The sequence below is a fragment of the Mytilus californianus genome, unplaced genomic scaffold (genome assembly GCF_021869535.1).
Source record: "Mytilus californianus isolate M0D057914Y unplaced genomic scaffold, xbMytCali1.0.p SCAF_1, whole genome shotgun sequence".
In the NCBI taxonomy this organism is placed as follows: Eukaryota; Metazoa; Mollusca; class Bivalvia; order Mytilida; family Mytilidae; genus Mytilus; species Mytilus californianus.
The window spans coordinates 30,168,225-30,189,977 of NW_026262581.1; the positions used below are offsets into that span (position 1 = coordinate 30,168,225).

General features: G+C 33.7%; 1 protein-coding gene across 1 annotated transcript; it reads left to right on the plus strand.

Moving 5' to 3' along the window:
• The first annotated feature begins 1,299 nt into the window (after positions 1-1,299).
• LOC127701119 (uncharacterized) lies at positions 1,300-12,004 on the plus strand. The gene is made up of 2 exons (XM_052204918.1): positions 1,300-1,331; positions 9,269-12,004. Exon 2 carries the CDS (start codon positions 9,281-9,283, stop codon positions 11,132-11,134), a length of 1,854 nt encoding a protein of 617 aa, XP_052060878.1. The 5' UTR covers positions 1,300-1,331; positions 9,269-9,280; the 3' UTR covers positions 11,135-12,004.
• Positions 12,005-21,753: the final 9,749 nt, after the last annotated feature.

Here is a 21,753-nt window from a genome sequence, read left to right on the forward strand (position 1 = left end):
CCCATCATCATCATTTTTACTGCCGTGCTTGACAGGACCAATACCGACTAAAATTTGTCAAAAGTCTGATCAAAATCCTGTGAATCGTGGATGGAAATTCAAACTTTTAATTTTAAATTTGTAAAAAAAAATATTTAATCACGACAACAATCAGATATTGTTCAGGAAGCGTCAATATTCAACCATTTCCAAGCGAATTTGTCCCGATAATCCCGTTCTCAATCCGATTCTAATCCAATTTGTATCTTTCGCATGGTAAAAAACGACCGAATCTGTCCCGACAGCGTCCCGATTCTACAGAATGTAATCCGACAGAGATCAGACAGTGACCAGACAGTGAACCGTTGAGTACAATTTGGGGGGGGGGGGGGGGGGGGGGGGGGGGGGGGGGGGGGGGGGGGGGGGTAGGATGAAATTTAAAAAAAGGCAGGACCGTGAGGAGTTTTGAGTAAAAAAAAATAGGCAGGATGAGCAACTTTGCCCAAAAAAAAAGGCAGGATGACAATGTATGTTAAAAAAGTCAGGATAAACTAATACACTAATAAACTCCCCCCCCCCCCCATAAAAATCAAATGGTAGCTCGCTTAGTACATGACATATAGGAATTTTCTACGGTAAAACCAGGAGAGTTGGGTATTTACAGAAATCTATTGGGATTTCTCAACTAAAGAAAAAAACACTTTTTTATTTTAAATGGGGAAAATATACGACTTTTTATTTGCGACACAGTATAAAAATTATACAAGATGTGGTATGATTCTAAATGACACAAATCCTACACCTCATAGCAAGCCTTAAAAGGCACCGAAATGACAAATGTAAAACTTACGGCCTGAATTACGTACAAAACAATAAACGCAAACAAATATGATATACAGGTACACTTTGCATTTGAATTTTTGACTCCAAATTAAGATATTAACCCTTGTTCGGGCCTCTCTAATAGAAAATACAGACCAGTTATCATTTTGACCTTTATATATCAAATATTATATAAAAAATAAACTTGTAAGTAAAAAATTAGCAAGACGTAATTATGAGTAGACCAATAACTTAAAATTGCATCATATATAATTCATATAACTTATAACATTTCATTTTTTGTTCGTTCATCTAGTTCGTATAATTAAATCATTAGTATAGTTTAAAGTAAATGTGAAACTACAATTTGATTTTAAATTAATTTAACAATAAAACTAATCGATTACCGGTATATGAATAACAATGTCATCTAGCTAAAGTTATTGTTAAAATGTTTAATTGTCGTGTTTATTTCATAATACATGTACTTTACTATCACGTGATTTATAAGTAAGTGTTAAACAGAACAGGTACGTATTTGTTATTTACAAATAATAATTTTTCAGTTATAGATAGTTTGGTGTATCTTCTAAGGGATTTCAATACACCTTTGAATCAATTTTCTTTACTAAATGTTCAGCGGCAAATATTTTACCCACTTTCAGGACTATTAATGATACAACATACTTATGACAGTCTTTAAACCAGAGGCTTCGTGCGCAGGCGCTTGCATGTGTACAGGATTTGGATATTTTTCTTCTTCATTGCTTGCACTGAATAATAAATATTCTATGTTTGAGTTTATAATACGTATATACCGAACAGTTATATATGCCTTTACTTGTTTAAATTGTGGTATAATGGGATCAATAGTGTATTGACTTGACATAATAACGATATAAGGATTTGGCACACATTTTTCCTGTTTTTAAGCATTAGGTATCCTTATAAATATCGTGTCAATACACTATTGTTGTCTTTATCTGAGGCCCCAAGGGTGACTGGGGAATAGAAATATGGTCACTCTTGGTCTTCTACCGACCGGCAGTAAAACCTTTGCCATAGTGAGACATTCGTTTGGCTGTGCGGGACGTACAAGTACGCAGACATGTCCGGTCAGAGTGGGGACGTTAAATGCGATGCCTCGTGTAGAGAGTGCAACGCTCTCTGCACGTTAAGAACCATTGCACCAACTCTTTGATGGGACCGTAGGTGGCTTGTTGCAAGCAAAAATTTCCTTCCCTATCCAATATACCCTCGTTTTTCAGTTGCAGTTAAAATTTCCCTAACTGACCTTCATTCCGGATGGCCTCTTTTACAGGTCTATTACAGGACCTACCTATTGTGTTTATTGATAATTTGGTCGCGTCCTGAACATGCATGACATATTTGCTACTGGACGTAAGCAACAACCAATTAATCTATATCTGAGACTACTATATCACAGATATATGTAGTAGTGTGTTAAAATATAGTAGTCTCAGTCTATATCATATAGATATGAGGAAACTAATACCTTTATCTTAAAAGTAAATGACTTAGTTGGTTGGTTGATTGGTGTTTAACGCCACTTTCAGCACTATTGGCTATGATACATTTTGTTTAAAGTCGGGTTTGTAAAACAGAAAACACAAGCTTACAAATTACAAAAATGACAAAATAAGCAAGCTATTAAGTCCCCGGCCGACATGACAAATGTAAAACAATTCAAAGTGAGACAAAAACTTACGGCCTGATTTATGTACAAAACAATAAACGAAAAAAACAAATATAATTTACAGCAACAAACGACAGCCACAGAATTACAGGCTCCTGACTTGGGACAGGCACATGCATAAATACATGAGATATATCTTATTTGTTGCATTTTTTCTCCCATCTGTAATTCGATTAAAAAAGGGAGAAAAAACATACAGGTGAATCTTTTACTATTAATTAATATATTCAACTATAATATAACTATAAGTTTCACAAACATCAGATGATGATGCAATTTTATAGTACCCATTGCCTTGAATTTTAATATTGAATTTCTTTGTGTTATTTGAGGAAATATGAGATATTTCCAGTTTTTGAAATTTTCACTCAGACTCTGACGTTATTTACAAGTTATGTCCAAGAAATGATCTTGATCTATCAGTACTTTTCTTGTTTTATTACATCGATAAACAGAATGTTAATTTATAAGGTGTGCTGGTTGTACACATGTATTGGTCACTTTTTTGGAGAAAAGTATTCCTTAACTTGTTGAAATTGCACAGAATATAAAGAAACTTGATTAAAATTCCTAATATCATAACTGGTACATAATCGCAACTTCAAACCTATTTGTCAGCATGTGACGTATTTTACGATCACTAGAGTATTTTTTTGGGAAAGCTGCAGCGGAAGACAAGAATATGTCAACTTTTCCTTTTTTCGTACACTTTTTAAAAGTCATATATACTAATAAGCCTAGTAAATTTTGTTGACGCTGTCGTTTGATTTTTTGATTTTGTATTAATTTGATCTACTACACAAATGTTATATGGATATTGGCTTCATATCAAGCGGCAAATTAGATGTTTATAAAATAGGATAATTCATAGAAGTTATATCATAGCAAACTACGGGAGTTAACTGTTATTGTTCAAAATTGACTATTAATGCATCTCTTTTTTATGCTCATTCATTTATCTCCATTAAAAGTCTTATAAAAATTATATTAGTTGCAGCTGATATTTTATATTTACATTTTCATATATTTTCCTGCTCTTGATTGTTATATATTATAAAAAAAAATGGTTTTATTTTACATTTTTGATAATGACTTAAATTTCTCAAATACAACACGAACTATAGCCAAAACGGAAAGGGACAGTAATTTTTCCGCCTTTATAACAAAAATACGCATCGGTTGGATCTGGCTTTTTATCTTTGTTTTGATGCATATATTTTGATATATACAGTTAAATGGTTCATAGAGGTTTAAGCTGTGTAAAGCAATCTTTGCAAAATATAAAGTTCTTACGTACCTAGTAAGTAAGTTAGTGTTTCCTATTTGTAGTTTGTATTTGTAGTTTTCTTCAACAATTTACACCAAAAACATACTCAAATGTAGCTTATTTAATACAGATAAGAAAAAATCCTTTTAGCTTATTAACCATCTATGTGTTCCCCCTGCACACATTACCTTCCTAAATGACGCTTTGTCAATGATGTGTCACATGACCTAACGCAAGAAAGATTACGGTAAGGAGTTGGACATTTTTATTATCTACCGTTATTTTCCCCTAGCGATAGTTGACGTCTTTATACATTTCTTTTGACAGAGACATTTTTACAAAATTTTACTATTTCATTAAAGATGTTATTGCATAATGTCTGTCATGTTTCATTTAACCTTGACCTCATTTTCATGGTTCATTGGTCAATGTTACATTTACATAATTAGGTCTAATATAAGCAAGCGCTTAACTATATTTGGTGCATGTAATGATTATAAAGTGTACATGTCTGTGTAGCAGGGTTCATCTGACCTTCACCTTAGTTACATTGGTCATTGATAATTTTATAGTTCAACATTCATATTACACATTTTCAACATAAATTCAATTATTATAAAGTAAAGCAGGTGACACATTTCAGCGTGTGTACTCTTGTTCAAATAATATTCTTTTCAATATTAACAAGCTTTTTATTTATTTCTTATGTCACAGAGTGAAACTTTGTACATTTATTTCTTATTTAAGATCGGTATTTAATTGCCCACATTAATTTACTATGGTCAAGCGTGTTAAGTATTTGTAGATTTATTGTTTTCATGAACTTTAGCAGACTGTCTGATTGACCGTTAAATTTAATGTATGATGCAGCTGTGTTTTAACTGTAATCATTTCTAATTAGAAGCCGTATAATTTATGGTTCTGTTTGTTTATATTCTGTCCCTATACTTGTGTGATCTTGAGGTGAATATTATATGACGATTTAATGTATGAGAAAGTCATGAGAGTAGTGAAGGCCTTCACGATAATAAAAGTCGGTGAATGTTGAGATGCGGGAGAGTTTAAGATACATGTAGTTAGTGTTAGAGAATGGATGTGTCTCTATATTGAACAATGTAATTTAATGAAAGTGTATATATATGAACTTGTACATAATAAATATGTATATATGAAAATTAGTTTTTAAAGCCAGTGCCTTAGCATAGCTCCGTGACATTATGGTGGCCAACGACGGGATTTATTAGTATTTTATTCAAGGACTCAAGCAGGACATTAAACGATTCGTCATGTTATTCAATCCTACAACATTTGAAGAAGCGTTCAGATCAGCAAAAGAGAGGAATGCAACAATACTTTGACAAATCAGGACAGCCAAACAGTTGCATGCGCAATAAGTAATAACAATTTGGAGGACACCATCAATGATCTATCTGAACAAATGAAAGTGTTAGCAATAAAAATGAACGATATTCCTACGAGAGGAAGAGGTGGTTTTGGAAATCGTGGGAATAGATTTCAACAATCGAGATGACAAGGAAGAGGACGAGGACATGGAAGAAACAGAAACCTACATGCATCAGACGGTAGGCCAATTTGCAATTACTGTATGACCCGTGGAGAAATGTTGTAATGAGAAGAATTCTACTTATGCGTCGGGAAATAAAAAACTGCTTCCTTAATGGGAGGGAAGGCAGCAGAAAAAGGAAATAAATCCTCCTAAAGCATGTGAAAATAGGAATTTGAGAAATTCGTCTGTCGTGACGTCTGTTCTGAATGATGTGGAAATTAGCAATGAAAATTTTGTCTCGCCAAGGTTATTTCAGATGTTGTAAAGGAAAATGAAATAAATCCACCTAAAGTATGTGGAAATAGAAATTTCGGAAATTCGTCTGTCGCGACGTCTGTTCTGAATGATGTGGAAATTAGTACTGAAAAATCTTGTCTCGCCTAGGTTATTTCAGATGTTGTAAAGGAAAATGTTATTTCCTGTGAGTTAAATCCGAAGTTTTGTGTCGCCAAAATTTGAGGATAAGTAAATGCGAAAAGTGCCTTAATGTTAGTTGATACGGGATCAACAGTTAGTATTGTGAATGATTGCTTTGTTGATAGGAGGGATGTATCTTAAGTTAATAATGTATGTATCACTTCGGCATCAGGTGATAAAATTAATATCATTGGAATGGCAAATGTATAGAATTCAAGATTGGAATAGGTGTGATTTTGTGTATAATGTTTATGTAGCTAGTAATTTTTCTAATCAGTGTATTATAGGATGAGATATTCTGTGTGATTTTTCATGCAATGTAGATTTAGGATATAATTGTATTGTTTAATACATGTAATAATAAGGAATCTATCAATTTTGAATGTTAAGAGGAAGTTGTTTGTCGTCATGGGGCGCCAAGACAGTTACTTTCAGACAACGGAAAAAACTTTCGATCAAACCTTGTGAAAAAAATTTGTAAACTAATGAACACGAAGAAAACATATACATCAGCATACCATCCTGAAACAGATGGCTTGGTGGAACGTTTTAACGGAACATTAACTGCAATGTTATCAATGTATGTTAATGGACACCAGCGTGATTGGGACACGTTTGTTCCTTTTTTATTGTTAGCTTATAGAACTTTGTTACATGAAAGCATACAATACAAGAGACTCCGTTTTTCTTGATGCATGGCCGTGATCCAGTACTACCAGTTGAAGAAGCGATGTGTCCGCCTACTATTACGTATACCTCGAGTGACGATTATAAAGCAGAAATGGTGACCAGATTACAAGAGGCATTTACACTAGCCAAAGACAATATGCAAGCAACTCAGCGGAAGCAGAAAGAACAATATGACTTAAAGTCTGATGTAATAAACTATGCTATTGGTGATAAGATATGGGTCTTTAATCCGAGTACAAAACCAGGACTATCAACAAAACTGTTACACAATTGGCATGGACCATATGTGATAATTGATAAACTTTCAGATGTGAACTATAAGATTCAAACGTGTGATTCGAAAAAGTCTGAACAAACGGTACAGGTTAATCGCATCAAACAATTTGTTGATCCAGATGATAGGCCCATTATAGACGGAGAAGACATCGTTCCGAACATTAATCCAATTGAAAATAGTGACAATAAAATGGTGAAAATTTTTGATACAATGCGATCGCGAAATGAGTCTAAGAGATTAGAAAAACATTACTTTGTACAGTATGAGAATGGTGAGACCCAGTGGGTAAAGGAGGATGCTATTAAAGATTTTGCCATTATAAATGACTTTCATATTTCAAATGAGAACAATGAATAGACTTTGAATTTTGTTTAAATGGGTTAAAAAAAAAGAAATTTAATAAAAAAAAAAATATTGTGTATGTATATATATACCATGTATGAGTAAGAGTGTGTTTGTGTGTCGGGACGTCACAGTTAATTGTGGAGGTATGTCATAGAGTGAAACTTTGTACATTTATTTCTTATCTAAGATCGGTATTTAATTGCCCACATTAATTTACTATGGTCAAGCGTGTTAAGTATTTGTAGAATTATTTTTTTTCATGAACTTTACCAGACTGTCTGATTGACCGTTAAATTTAATGTATGATGCAGCTGTGTTTTAACTGTAATCATTTCTAATTGGAAGCCGTATAATTTATGGTTCTGTTTGTTTATATTCTGTCCCTACACTTGTGAGATCTTGAGGTGAATGACGATTTAATGTATGAGAAAGTCATGAAAGTAGTGAAGGCCTTCACGATAATAAAAGTTGGTGAATGTTGAGATGCGGGAGAGTTTAAGATAGTTAGTGTTAGAGAATGGATGATGTGTCTCTATGTTGAACAATGTAATTTAATGAAAGTGTATACATATGAACTTGTACATAATAAATATGTATATATGAAAATTAGTTTTTAAAGCCAGTGCCTTAGAATAGCTCCGTGACACTTATTTTAATTTTATATTGGCAAATACCAGTTTCTCTTGATTTTAAACGTGCTTTTTAATTAATTCTTCCATCTTTCTTTACTAGATATCATTATTTTTCAGTCTGATTAAAACCAGACTGATTTTTTTTTATTCTTCAAACTTTTTACAATTTCCCAATAATCTGTATTAAATATCGTCTCTCTGTATAATGTTTTTTTTTTCAATTTCACCATTTAAAATATTTTTATTAATATTTCTGCTTAAGTTGATTATTTGGACCTTTTTTAAAGTTTATTTCTCTCTTATTCTCATAAACACAATTGTCTGACACAAACCTGTCTATACGTTTTTCTCTTTGTTTTTAAACGTTTTGTTCTTTTACAAGATATGTCTGAGATATTTTCAAAAACATATATAACTTTTCTGCTGCACCATCAACCCTATTCTTATTTCTTTATAACCATTTTTTTCAAAATTTATTATATCACTATTATATGAACTTAAGTGAGTGCTTTAAGGAGCAAATTTTGTGAATTATCAGTCTACTTGTATCTCTTCATTTCATTTTTTGTTCGATATGACTATTAAGACCAAAAACTTGTTTGATTTGTACAAGATCTGCCAAGTAATTAAAACCAGTAGTTTTAAAATGTTGACTGAGGACAGGAGACTTTCTCTAATACATAATACACAGAAGTGTTACCATTTATTGCCATATAACTATAGTAACCAAGGCTGTCCCTAATAAATCTTCCATTTAATATGCGTAGCCTTCAGACAAGAGACAATTCTAATAAAGATTTACCTTGTACATTTACGACATAATCTTGAATTTTTCTGTTAATTTCAGTGTCTTCTTCTCAATAATCTAGTATTAAATGTTCAGCATCAAATTTATTCATTTGATGGGAATAATTTTTTATAACTCAGGAAATTGACAAGTCCTTCTATTTATGTCTCCTGTTAGAAATATTTTACCTTGTACTGCAAACGTACTGATCTCATTTTCTAACAAGCTATAATCGTTTTCAGAATAATTTGAATTTAAGTGAGGGGGGGGGGGGGGGGTGTCACGAACACAAATCTTCCTTGAAACCAAACTATCTTTGTTTTAACCACAATATGTACTGAGATTTTGTACCTTTTATTTGTTTATAACCTGTGCTATTTCTTTTTTGTAGTATATAATTATTTCACCACAATGACGACGTGCATTTTTTTGGTTATTATAAATAGTGTATTTACCCATTATTTTATAATCTGTACACTCCCCTTTCCAGGTTTCATGCAAGATATATTTATGTCACTTTGAATTCAATCTAAAAATAATTCATCTGGACCCCCCTCCCCCCAAGACCACACACATTCCCCTGTATCCGTATGTATCCGTTTTACTATATAAGAGATTTTTTGTCTGCCGTTGAGACTGCTGTTGCAATTAAATGAATTTTGCAATCGTATATAGCAGATTTTTATCTGTGTTATCTGTTGTTTCTGCAGAAACTGATGGCCGGTAATAAGGTGTTTAACTAAAGCTACATGATAATTTCTCTTTCAGTGTGACCAGTAAATGGACACAAATCATCATCGAGTATTACGGGCTAACCATCAATTACTTATTAACAGCATAGAATTATCAAACACAGATGTATTAGACATCCTTCAGGAAGACGAAATCATAAGCTCTGGGGAATGTGAGGAAATCCTATCCAATAAAACTAAGCGAGAACAAAACGCGAAGCTACTCTATATTCTAAAAAGGAGGAGTTGCAAAGACGGAGACCCTTATCCATCACTTTTGAGAGCACTTTCGAATGACTATGGTTTCATTTGTAAGGTATTACAAAAAGAGGACGAATCAATACAGCGGAGTTGTGTGGTACAAGATGTTAGTGATAATTTCACCTGCTTTCACTGCAAATTATTAAAGAATCTAAGACCTAAGGATATAACACATCAGTTGTTTGAAGATGAAGTTTTATCCGACGACGATTTGGATACAATAAATTCAGACACTACTTGTCGCAAGCAAGGGGTGAAAAAACTATTTGAAGTTTTAGGTAAATCCAGATTACCTCAAAGTGAAGTTGTAACATGTTTTGTTGCAAGTTTGAGGAACAAATATAATTACATTGTCACACAACACACGGTAAATGAAAATACTTTATACTCTTGCCATTGCGAACATTATGTTAGACCTTCATTAGAAACCTCTTGCACTGATCGTTGTGCTAATAAAATCAGCAAATTAAAATATCACTCTGAGGATGACATTTCTGCAAAAACAGGGCTGATTGCCAATCAGAAAAATTTTGAAACTGACGATGAAGATGATACTCATTGTAGAGGAATACGTGTACGCTCATCGACATCAAAGATTCGTAAAGAAAAAACAGTTTCTTCAAACGAAATTCAAAACTTAGCCCTCGTGAAAGATGTACCGAAATCCCTTCCAAACAACAAGAAGATGTTTCGTCTTTGCTCAAAGCTCTGGGATAAGTTATTCACTTTACGCGAAAAAGGAGACTGGGATCTATTTCACAGCGTAACCAAGGCAGCAAGACAAAAGTACATCGATAATACTGACATTCAAGTTCTTCTATATCGAAGCGATATGTGCATATCCACCTTCTATAATGACAATCGCAGAGATGCCATGGAAAGTTTTGATCAAGCTACCAATCTGATTTCTTCCACATCAATGCCAGTTTGGCACCTAGCTAGACTTTTACCACTCAAAGTTGAACTATTCACACGTTCAAAGCAATTTGACAAGGCATCTTCACTATTGAAAGAAGCACACCAATCGATGAGTAACTTGGTCCCTTGTCTTTCTACCGGCGCCGTGTATTTCTTTGAGGCTAATTATCTTGGAGCCATTCTTCGGTGCACACAAAATGGAACAAGATCGCTTTCTATTAGAGAAAGAGCAAAATACTGCTTTTTGACAGCAATAAAACATTACGAACAAGAGAAAATCTTCAAGATAAAATCGTTCTTAAACCAAGTTTATCTTTTTCTTGCGTTATTTGTTCTCGGTGTTGATGTAAGACAAATCGAATACATGTCTGTGTACAATGTTTCAAATGAAGATATCAGTTTGGCAGAGTTTTATTTAAACTTGTTTGAAAACAGTTGTTGGGATGAATCTACTAACTGGTCAAGGATGCTGTTTTACATCGCCCGGTCAGAACAGCATAAACAAAGACAAAATCTACAGAGGTCATTGGATTATCTTCACGATGCTCTAACCTGCGCAGTCAAAGGCGACTATCTGAAACAGAAAGAGTTCTTACAATGTAATATCACTCTTGCCGAAAAGAGCATAGATGAGAAACAAAGACTTCAAGCAATTACACAACGCGAACAAACTGTGAATGAAATATTGGCGAATCTAGAGGAAAGTTCTAGCGATTCCTGTTAGTTTTGTTCCATTTTTCATTTTAACCGCTTAATAATTTTAATTTATTCTATAATCTATCAGACTTATATGACAACTTTTTTATTTGTCTGAATATACGTAGTACTTAGTGCGTTACTAATTCGTGTTTGAAATGTGGCTTACAACTAGAATTTAAATCAATACATTTAGTACGGACTGAAGTTCAAACAATAAGTGTTGAATGTTTTGTGGGTTTAAGCAGATCGATGCAGTTATTTTTGCTAGGTTGGACGCAGTCTAAAACCGGCTTATAGTATGGTATGGTTTAGCTTCTAACCTGATCGATGCAACTTCACAGAAAGAGATAACGTATGTTGAAGTTGCGCACATGCTATTATGGAATTGTTTGAGAACTTTTCTCCTATTTTCCAATTTTCCTAGGCTTTGGAGCGTAGTAATTTTTCAGTAAAATTTATAAAGATGGTATCAGTTTTGTTTTGTGTAATCAACTCCTACTGCGATTTTCAAACAAGATCCCTGTATTTTTACAGAAGAATTGCACACCTGTGGAAGTTGTGCACCTGCTACTAGGTATTGTATAATAATTTTGTTCCCATTTTTTAAGACTTGAGAACTTAGTGATTTGTAAGCACAATTTACAAAAGACAGTACCTACCTTGTGTAATCAATTCATCCTACAGTTTTTTATTCGGATGTTTCGCAAAAGGATTGAACACATGAGGAAGTTGTGCTCATTCTATTTTGGAATTGTTTGGGGAATTTTACTCCTTTTCTCAGACTTTACAATATTTGTTTTCACTGCAGATCTTTGGAACTTCAAAAAGTGTTTGCACCTACCATTATGTAGTTATGTAAAGATTTATTCCGTTTCCCATTATATAATTCCATATATTCAAATGTTCAGTCAGTATCAGCCGTTCTTCGTTGTTTTAGAAACATTCTGCACAACCCGACCATATTCGGCTTTAATCCTTTTTGGCCAGGTTGGACGAAGTCCAAAACCCGATTCAAATATATATAGAAATGTCAGGCGGGATCGAGCAGGAAAAAATGGAAACATAATTTGTGTAATCAACTTCTTCAATTTTAAACGCAAAAGGGTTGCACACTTGTTACAGTTGTGCACTTGCTATTATATGGAATTGTTTTGGGAGTTTTGTCCTACTTTTTCCCTACTTAGGAATTTCGTCATCATTCAAAAAAATTTACAAAAACCCTGATAGACAGACTTGTACACCATACAATGATACCATGCGCAAAAATGTAGTTAGTTTATTGTTTATAGTATCTGAGAAAGAAACATAATTAAGAAAAATGAACATTGATCAATGACCAATAGAAATGATGTCATTGTGAACCCTGCCTCACAACATGTAGACCCTGCAATTATTCCAAACACCAAATATAATTGACCTTTTGCTGATGTTAACTGACAAATAGACATGACAACGAAAACTTAACATTGATAAATGAACCACGCAAAAAAGTCAAGGCCAGTTGAAACCTGACGGACAGACATGTACATCTTGCAATCATTCCATACACCGAATATAGTGGTTATATTGCTTATAGTATCCTAGGAATATATCAAACTAGACAAACACTGATCAAAGAACAACGAAGATGAGGTCAAGGCCAAATGAAACCTGCCAGCCGGACATGTACACATTACAATCATTTACGCTAAAAAATGTGATATATTGATATAGTATCTGATAAAAGGACAAAACATGAAAACTTAACACTGACTAATGAACCATAAAAAATGAGTTCAAGGTCAAATGAAACCCTCCAGTTGGACATGTACACCTTCAAAATCATTCAATACACCAAATATAAATGATAGTTGACCTATTGCTGATACATGTTGTATCTGAGATACGGACTTTACAACGAAAACTTAATCTTGATCACCTATCCATGAAATGAGGTTGAGGTTAGTTGAACCTTGTCTGACGGACATGTGGACCTTGCGAGTATCCCATATACCAAATATAGATATTCTACTATTACTCGTAATAAGTGAGTATTGCACATGACAATAAACTATTAGACATCTGCATATAAGGTATGAGGCATCCAGGTCTTCTACCTTCTGAAATATAAAGTTTATACAAATAGTTAATGCCGCCGCCGCAAGAATTTTGTGAAATACGTCGCTCAAGTGTAAACAAAGTAGTTCAAGACTATAAAAAGCGTATTCTGGAAGTTTTGTCAATATCATAATTTTTTGGTGATGAAAAAATATAGAAATCCTGTATATTTCATAGTAACATGATTCTCAAGATTCCCACCTAAATATTCTTTGTCATAAGATCACGTATATACACATATCCCTTACCTATCATACGACTGATTTGAGTTATATTTCATGGTCTTAATGATATAATGTTTTTCAATATACCTTGCAGATGAACTTTCTATGAATGCGCACATTTAAAGAAACGTAACGGATTCTTGTAGAAGAAAGAATGTATTCATCAAAAACCATTTAGCAAAATCCGTAATGTAAAAAAACATGAAGACCTTTTACTTCAAAATATAAAGTATCATAGCTCGCCGCCAAAGTAGCTGACCATCTCATTTTAAAAATGATTGAAACTAAATGATAATTGATAAAAAAAAATCATTTTGAAAAAGAAACGATCAGGTAAAAAAGAAAAACATTTACTACATCGCATTTGCACACCCTTTTAAGCAGATACGCGAAAGAGCAAAGCCCAAGTTAACAACAAAAGAGACATCCGGGGGTCACTGTACGTCCCCACAGAATAACAAATTGGCCATGTTGTAAAGTAAGTTTTAAATTAAACGATAGGATATTTATAAATTCCACAAACATATATGTCACCAAGTTTTAATTGAGTATTGGGACCTTTGACACGACCTTAGACGAAGGTAGGAAAACAAATCACGAATAAATATTCTAAGGAAAAAAAGTCAGAAGAAAAAGGTCACAGGACATAAATTCACTACAATTTAGAATTTTGAATATAAATACCTTTCAATATATTTTTTATTAAGATGTATGTAGAAACATATATATGTATTATACATGTATGTCTCTATCGTATGTAAAAAGTAACAAGAAAATTATTTGACCTACATTTGTATGTAGTAAATTATATCAAATGAATATTTTTTCCGAATATTTCAATATATTTTAATGGTAGAATACAGAGGTATGGTTTTGTTTATTGTAATTTAATAAATTTTCTAAGATTTAAACAAAATGTTGTCCATAACAATGTCAAGTTCTAAAAACAATTCAATAGACGGTTATTAACTAATTACCTGGCTTTAATATGCTATTTTCCTGTCAATCGTCTCATGTCTGGACAGATTAACAATCAAAACTTAAAACTTAAAACATTTTGTTTTCTATGATATGTCATTTATTAACCATTGAAAAATCGGTTTACTCCTGGTTTGCCCACTTTTAATTCCACCAATTATTCATAAGTAAAGAAAACGTAAAAGACAAAAGGTTTAATGAGCATACAACTATATTGTCTGTTCCAACTTAGGTATATAGTTTATCAGTGTTTTCTATATATATTCAGGTATTTTTTATTTTGTAATTCCATTTTCATAAATGTATAGATACATTATAAATAAATGATATATTTTTTCTCTCAATGATTTAACATACATGTAAAACAATGGCACTAGCCTGTTTTAAAAATTATATAAAGTATATTAAAAACAATTAAACAAATTTCGTGCGCAGGGTTTTGGGGCCGCTGAAGGCCCGAAGAAGCTGTTGAAAAATGTATGCAAATCATGCATTATGCGCATTTCCCAGAATCTTTCTTGATCAAAATTGCAAGTTCTGTTTTAATTATTTTTTGACAATATTTTGGTCTCAAGGCAAAATATATAGTTTCAGTGTAAGACTTTTAGTTTTTAGGGACATCAAAAGACCAATATGTAGGATAATGCAAAAACATGTTACAGTAGTTCACATATAGTTTTATGGATGTGGCTGCTATTTTTTTTAGATAAAAAATCCTTAAAAAAAATAAAAGTCAAGTTAAATGTTTTTTTACTAAATTACAAATGGAAAGCAACACTCAGAGAATAAAGTAAATGTTCCTGAGACAATATACCTAAGTTAAATGAAACCCATTTTCAGACATTTAATTCAAGTAAATTAATATTTATACATTATATTATTTAAAGATTTGGGAAGATTTTCCCTAAACAAAAATGAAAAAAAAACAACGAAATTTGGAAGAATCTGGTGCCATCTCATACTTTAGAATAGCATTTATAAAATGGCTTAAAAGACCTGCCGAGTTATTTATTTTCAAACTACTACAGGACAAACCATTATTTTGTTCTTATTATCAAGGCTGAGTTATTTATTTTCAAAATCCCCCCCCCCCCCCCTACAATATCCAATGGTCGTCACCTAATATATGAATCAAGTTTATGAATGCATTGGATAAGGAAATAAATAAAGCACTATGGTAAAATAACAACCCGTTTGTTTTTTTTTAAAGAAGAAAATACTAGCTTGGATGCAGATTACTGTTTAAATTATTTCATTTGTAAAGCTTGGCTACTGAACAGTTGCATTTGTATTCTATTTGTCAGAATTTTTTGTCAAATTCAATACATTTTCCTGATAAAAACTATATTAAAACTTTTGAACATTTTCATTGATTTAATATCAGAATATAGTATTTGATAAAATTTTACAGGTAAAATAAAAGGTAAAAAATATGACTATAATTCAGAAATAAACTATAATTGTTAAAACAACAATCCACCCTATGTTTACATATGCATGTAATTAAAAGTGGGCAAACCAGGATGACACCGAAAAATCTGTATAACTTTAAAAGAAGAAAAACTTAATGAAATTCTATTAAACATTTGTACAAACATGCACATTATTTTCTGTCGGATTTGTGACTTTCCCCCTACATTTATCAAATTTGTAAAGTATTTTCCTACCAAATTTCTGACTTTTTGCCATTTACCCCTTTGATATCCATATCTTCCGAGTTTAACTAGTATATGAATACGCAACAAGACAACCTTACTTTGACAAGGAATATACATAAAATTGAGAATGGAAACCGGGAATGCGTCAAAGAGACAACAACCCGACTGAAGAGCAGAAAACAGCCAAAGTCCATCAACGGGTCTCAACACAGCGAGAAAATCCCGCACCCGGAGGCGGGCTTCTGCTGGCCCCTAAACAATAATGTATACCAGTTCAGCGAAAATGGACGTCACACTAAACTCCGAATCATATAAACGAACCAAAATAAAAAAAAAAACCAACATACAAGACTAACAAAGGACAGCCGTTCCTGTTTTATGACAGGCGCAAAAAATGCGGTGGGGTTAAACATGTCTTGTGAGATCTCAACCCTCCCCTATACCTCTAGCCAATGTGCAATAAACAAACACACAACAAAACGCACACTAAAATTCAGTTTAAAAGAAGTCCGAGTCCGATGTTAGAATAGGTAACAGAAGAAACTAAGCAACAATAAGCAACACAAATTAACAAAGGACTACTAGCAGTTACTGACATGCCAGCTCCAGACCTCAATTAAACAGATTATAAGATTATGTCTTCATCACATGAAAATCAAGCACAATCCCTGCCGTTAGGAATTAAGTATCATACCATAATAAAATATACGATATAAGAACACAACCCGTATCATGCCAGCAACTGGTTTTATAATAAATGTGTTTATTTCCGATGCAAAGACCCTAATCAATATTAATTCCAAAAAATGTCATCTTTAATGACCTGACAACAGTTTCGTAACCATATCCCTTTTGAATAAGTCTCTTTAAAGGTTTGGTTAGCTTTTGAGGTATATGACGACATTTTTGTGCTTTGTATAGAATATTACAATAAAAGATGGGATGTGAAATACCTGGACGTATAAGATGTCTGCATGTAGATTTATATTTACGATGGTGTCCTTGTACCGATGATAAAATTTGGTAAATGTTTTGACAAGCTTAAGTTTGCCAAGGGAACGTCACCATTAAAAATTGATAATTAACAATAGGAAATGAAAAATCATCTCTTTTACCGTAAATTTTAGTATGAAGCTTTCCGTTAAAAATATAGATATTAATATCCAGGAAAGGGCACGCAGTGTTCATTGTTAGTATTAGCTTTATTTAAAGTCAATTCAGCAGGATAAATCACTTTAGGCCACACCAAAGTTTGATTTTTGGCAGGCGAAAGAATTTTTTACTAGCGAGCGATATTATTTTTGAAATATTAAAAAAATAAAATCTATGAAAAACATTTTATGCAAGCGAGCGATCAGAAATTTACACAGTTTGGTGCTTCATGTTTTTATATATCTCATATCCTACTTCTTATGTTATCCTACTTTGCTTCTTAATATATTCTCAGACACCCTGTTTCCAGTACAAAAATGGTTAACTAGTAGCAAAGCCTACAATTTCGTGTAGTCTGTTCAAAAAAAGATCCAGCTGAATATGAAATAGTACAACAGCATTGAACAGGTAGACATCCATGTTTGATGTCAGTTATAATTGATGCATTATAAAAATAAGGAGATGTGGTATGATTGCCAATGAAACAACTATCCACCAAAGTTGAAATGAAATGGATATATACAATTATAGGCAACCGTACAGCCTTCAGCAATGAGAAAACCTATACCGTATAGTCGGCTATAAAAGGCCCTGAATGAAAAATATGAAACAATTCATTTGAGAAAACTGATAGTACGGCGGCTTTGTGAAAAATTGTGCACATCCTGCTACAAGCATGGCATTAGGCATAGACCTTCCTCAACTATTACTCTTTTATATCAGATAGGGAGGCATTTGAAAAAAAATTCTCACTTCCGGTAAAATCCAAAATGGCGGACATCATACTTAAATCAGCCCAATATCGATGGCTAGTATGTGAAAAGGTGTTATTATCAAGCTACTATCATAATATTTGGTACAAACCTTTGTTATGTACTACTTTTGGATATATTATATAGATTAGATGTCTTCAAAAACCCTATTTCCGGTAAAATCGAACATGGCGGACATTGTACTTAAATAAGCTTATTTTTAGGGAGGGTAATTGAAATGTGTTTTAAAGTATTGCTTCTATCATTATATTGTGCAGGAACCTTTCTTTGGTGTTTCTCATGGATACAATTTATAGGACATATGCCTTTAAAACCCCTACTTCCGGTGATATCCGTCCCCAAGGGTGACTGGGGAATAGAATTATGGTCACCATTGGTCTTCCTCCGACCGGCAGTAAAACCCTTGCTAAAGTGGGGCGTCCGTTTGGCTGTGCGGGATGTACAAATTTGCAGCCACGTCCGCTCAGAATAGGGACGTTAAATCCGATGCCTCGTGTAAAGAGAGTGCCACGCTCTTTGCACGTTAAGAACCCTTGCAACAACTCTTTGAGGGGTCCGTAGGTGACCTGTTGCAAGGCTAAATTTCTGTCCCTATCCAATATAACCTCTTTTCCCGTGGAAGTCTAAATTTCTCCGACCTTAATCCCGGACGCCCCTATTACAGAACCTACCTATTGTATTTATTGTTAATTTGTTCTCGTCCTGAATATGCATGAAATATTTGCCACTGGACGTTACGCAACCAACAATCAATCAATCAATCAATCCGGTGATATCCAATATGGCGGACATAGAAATATCAAATTTTTATTTTAATATTAAATTTTTTTCAAAATGTAAAGAAAATGTTTTTTTTTTTGTGCTGGTCATTTAATTTTTGGCTTTAAGTTATCCTCAAAACCACTAATTCTATTCAACTGTAAATGTTTAAATACAAAGTTAACACTTCAGGTAAAATACCCAATATGGCGTAAATTTCAAAAATGAGTCGTCAATCCATATCTTCGATGTAGAGTTTTGGATAGATTGATTAAAACAAAATAAAATCACTTAAGTACTAAAACATCTTTTGAATTACTAATTAATGGCCGCAAATACATGTTTATTCACAATCGGAGAGCTGATTTTCCACATTTACAAAGACCGTGATATTGTTTTTTACATCCAATGTACAAGCTCCTGATAAGATGAAGAGGCCTCACAAAGAGTTGTCCAAAAGGGTTCCCATGGATTATATTTTTCCCTTCGCCATTCATAAGCGTCTGGACTAGTTAGCATTGGAACCAATTCAAAGCTTGTTACTCATTCACACCCGCCATGGTATATTGCACGTTTTAAATGCTGAAAAAGACTAGACCGAGTCGTGGGAATAGCCTCAATAAGTCTTTCCTCTTCCAAAAACACATGTTTTCTTGCTTCGTTAACCCCATCTGATAAATTTGTTCGATCTTACAACAAAACCACGTATCGTTTTATCAATGACATTATCAAATCCATATCTGGTGATATTGGCTGATCAATCATCATTCTAAATGATAAAGACACATCTTCAAACGCCATCCATGTCACCAACGCAGTTCCTTATCCAGCAAACGTGTAATCTCTCAATGCCTAGTGCATTTGAAAGGTCATGGATAGATATATATCTAAAGCTTTTCCCACTTCCAAATGCAAGCCAAAGTTCGTCTGCTCCTATGTCACGGAATAGCGAAACAGCAATGACAACAACATCAGTATCGACTGTTCGAGTCATGACTCAGTTAAGTCTGTGTTTCACTGCATCAGACACATGCATGTTGATTCTAGTGTCAGCCTCTTCATGTGAACATGGTGCTAAACTTGAAACATCATCATGTGGTGGATAACACAGAACATCCTCAGCATTTGTTGCTACAACTACCTTTTCCTCAAAATCTATTGAGCAATCTGCTGTGAATGAAAACTAAAGAGTTCTTTCTTATTGTCGTCATCTCTCAGAAAACTTTGCCAATTTTGAGGAATTTGTTTTGACCCTGGATTCGCCTGTGTATTCCCTTTCCCCTAAATGTAGCTCTTGCTTCTTGTAGCAGCCTGTAAACTACCGGTATTGTCTATGTACGCATCCGAGACTACATCCACTGTTGTTACAGTTTCAAGGTGTTTCATAACGAGTATGCTGATAGGGTATTATGTCCTTACCTTAAAAAATACCTTAAAACTGTTACAGGAGTGGATAAAGTCTTGGATGCGTATGGTAGTTGTAGCAACAAATGCTCAGGATATTCTATCTTATCCACCACGTGAAGTATTTCAAGTTTAGCACCGTGTTCGCATTAAGAGGCTGACACTAGAATCATGGTGCATGTGTCTGATGCAGTGAAACACGAACTCAAACGAGTCATGATTCGAACAGTTGTTACTGATGATGCTATCATTACTATTTCGCTATTCCGTGACATAGGGGTAGACGAACTATGGATTGTGCTTGGGAGGGCAAAAAGCTTTTGATAAATATCTATCAATGACCTTTTAAATGCACTAGCCAATGAGTGATCACACAGACTTATTGTGATCCATGCCTTAACCGGTTGTGATACGGTTCTATGTTCGTTTGAAAAGGAAAAAAGACTGCGTAGGAGACATTGATGGCATTTGAAGATGTGACTTTAACATCAGGAATGATGATTGATCAGCCTAAATTACCGGGGTTTAACTGTAAGATCGCACAAACTTATCAGATGTGGTTAACATGGTTAACGAAGCAAGAAAATAACTATTTGCGCAAAAGGGAAGGCTAATTAAGGCTATTCCCTCAACTTGGTATAGTCTTTTCCAGCATGTTAAACGTGCAATATACTAAGGCAGGTGTTAAGGGGGACGAGCTTGGAATTGGCTCTTATGCTACCCAGTCCAGGCGCTAATGGATGGCGAAGGGACAAAGAGGATCACTTAAAAAAAACTCTTTGTCAGGCCTCATCATTTGTCAGAAGCTTGTACATTGTGGATGTAAGAAAGGATGCTGTGGTCGTTGTTAATGTGGAAAATCGGATCTCCCGTGCACTGCTTTGTGTGCATGTGGTGGTGACTGTGAATAAACATGTATTTTTGGCCAAATAGTAGTAATTTTAGAAATGTTTTAGTACTTTTATTGGTGATTTTATTTTGTTTCAGACTATCTATCCAAAACTCTACATCGAAGATATAGATTGAGGACTCATCTTTGATATTTTTTTACCGGAAGTGTTAACTTTGTATTTAAACATTTACAACAGAATAGAATTAGTGGTTTTGAGGATAACTGAAAGCCAAAAGTTTAAGGACCAGCACAAAAAAACATTTTCTTTACATTTTGTAAAAAGATGAATATTAAAGTAAAAACTTGATATTTCTATGTCCGCCATTTTGGATATTACCGGAAGTAAGGGTTTTAAAGACATATGTCTTATACATTGTATCCATGAGAAGCACCAAAGAAAGCTTCCTGCACAATGTAATGAAAGTAGCAATACGTTAAAACACATTTCAATCACCCTCCCTAAAAATAAGCTTATTTTAGTACAATGTCCGCCATGTTGGATTTTACCGGAAGTAGGGTTTTTGAAGACATCTAATCTATATAATATATCCAAAAGTAGTACATAACAAAGGATTGTACCAAATATTATGATAGTAGCATGACAATAACACCTTTTCACATACTAGCCATCGATATTGGGCTGATTTAGGTATGACAACAACCAGTAAAGTACAGGCTCCTGACTTGGGACAGTAACATCTAGAATG

Excerpts from the sequence above, each read along its gene's own strand:
- LOC127701119 (XM_052204918.1), top strand. The coding sequence starts at position 9,281 with ATGGACACAAATCATCATCGAGTATTACGGGCTAACCATCAATTACTT.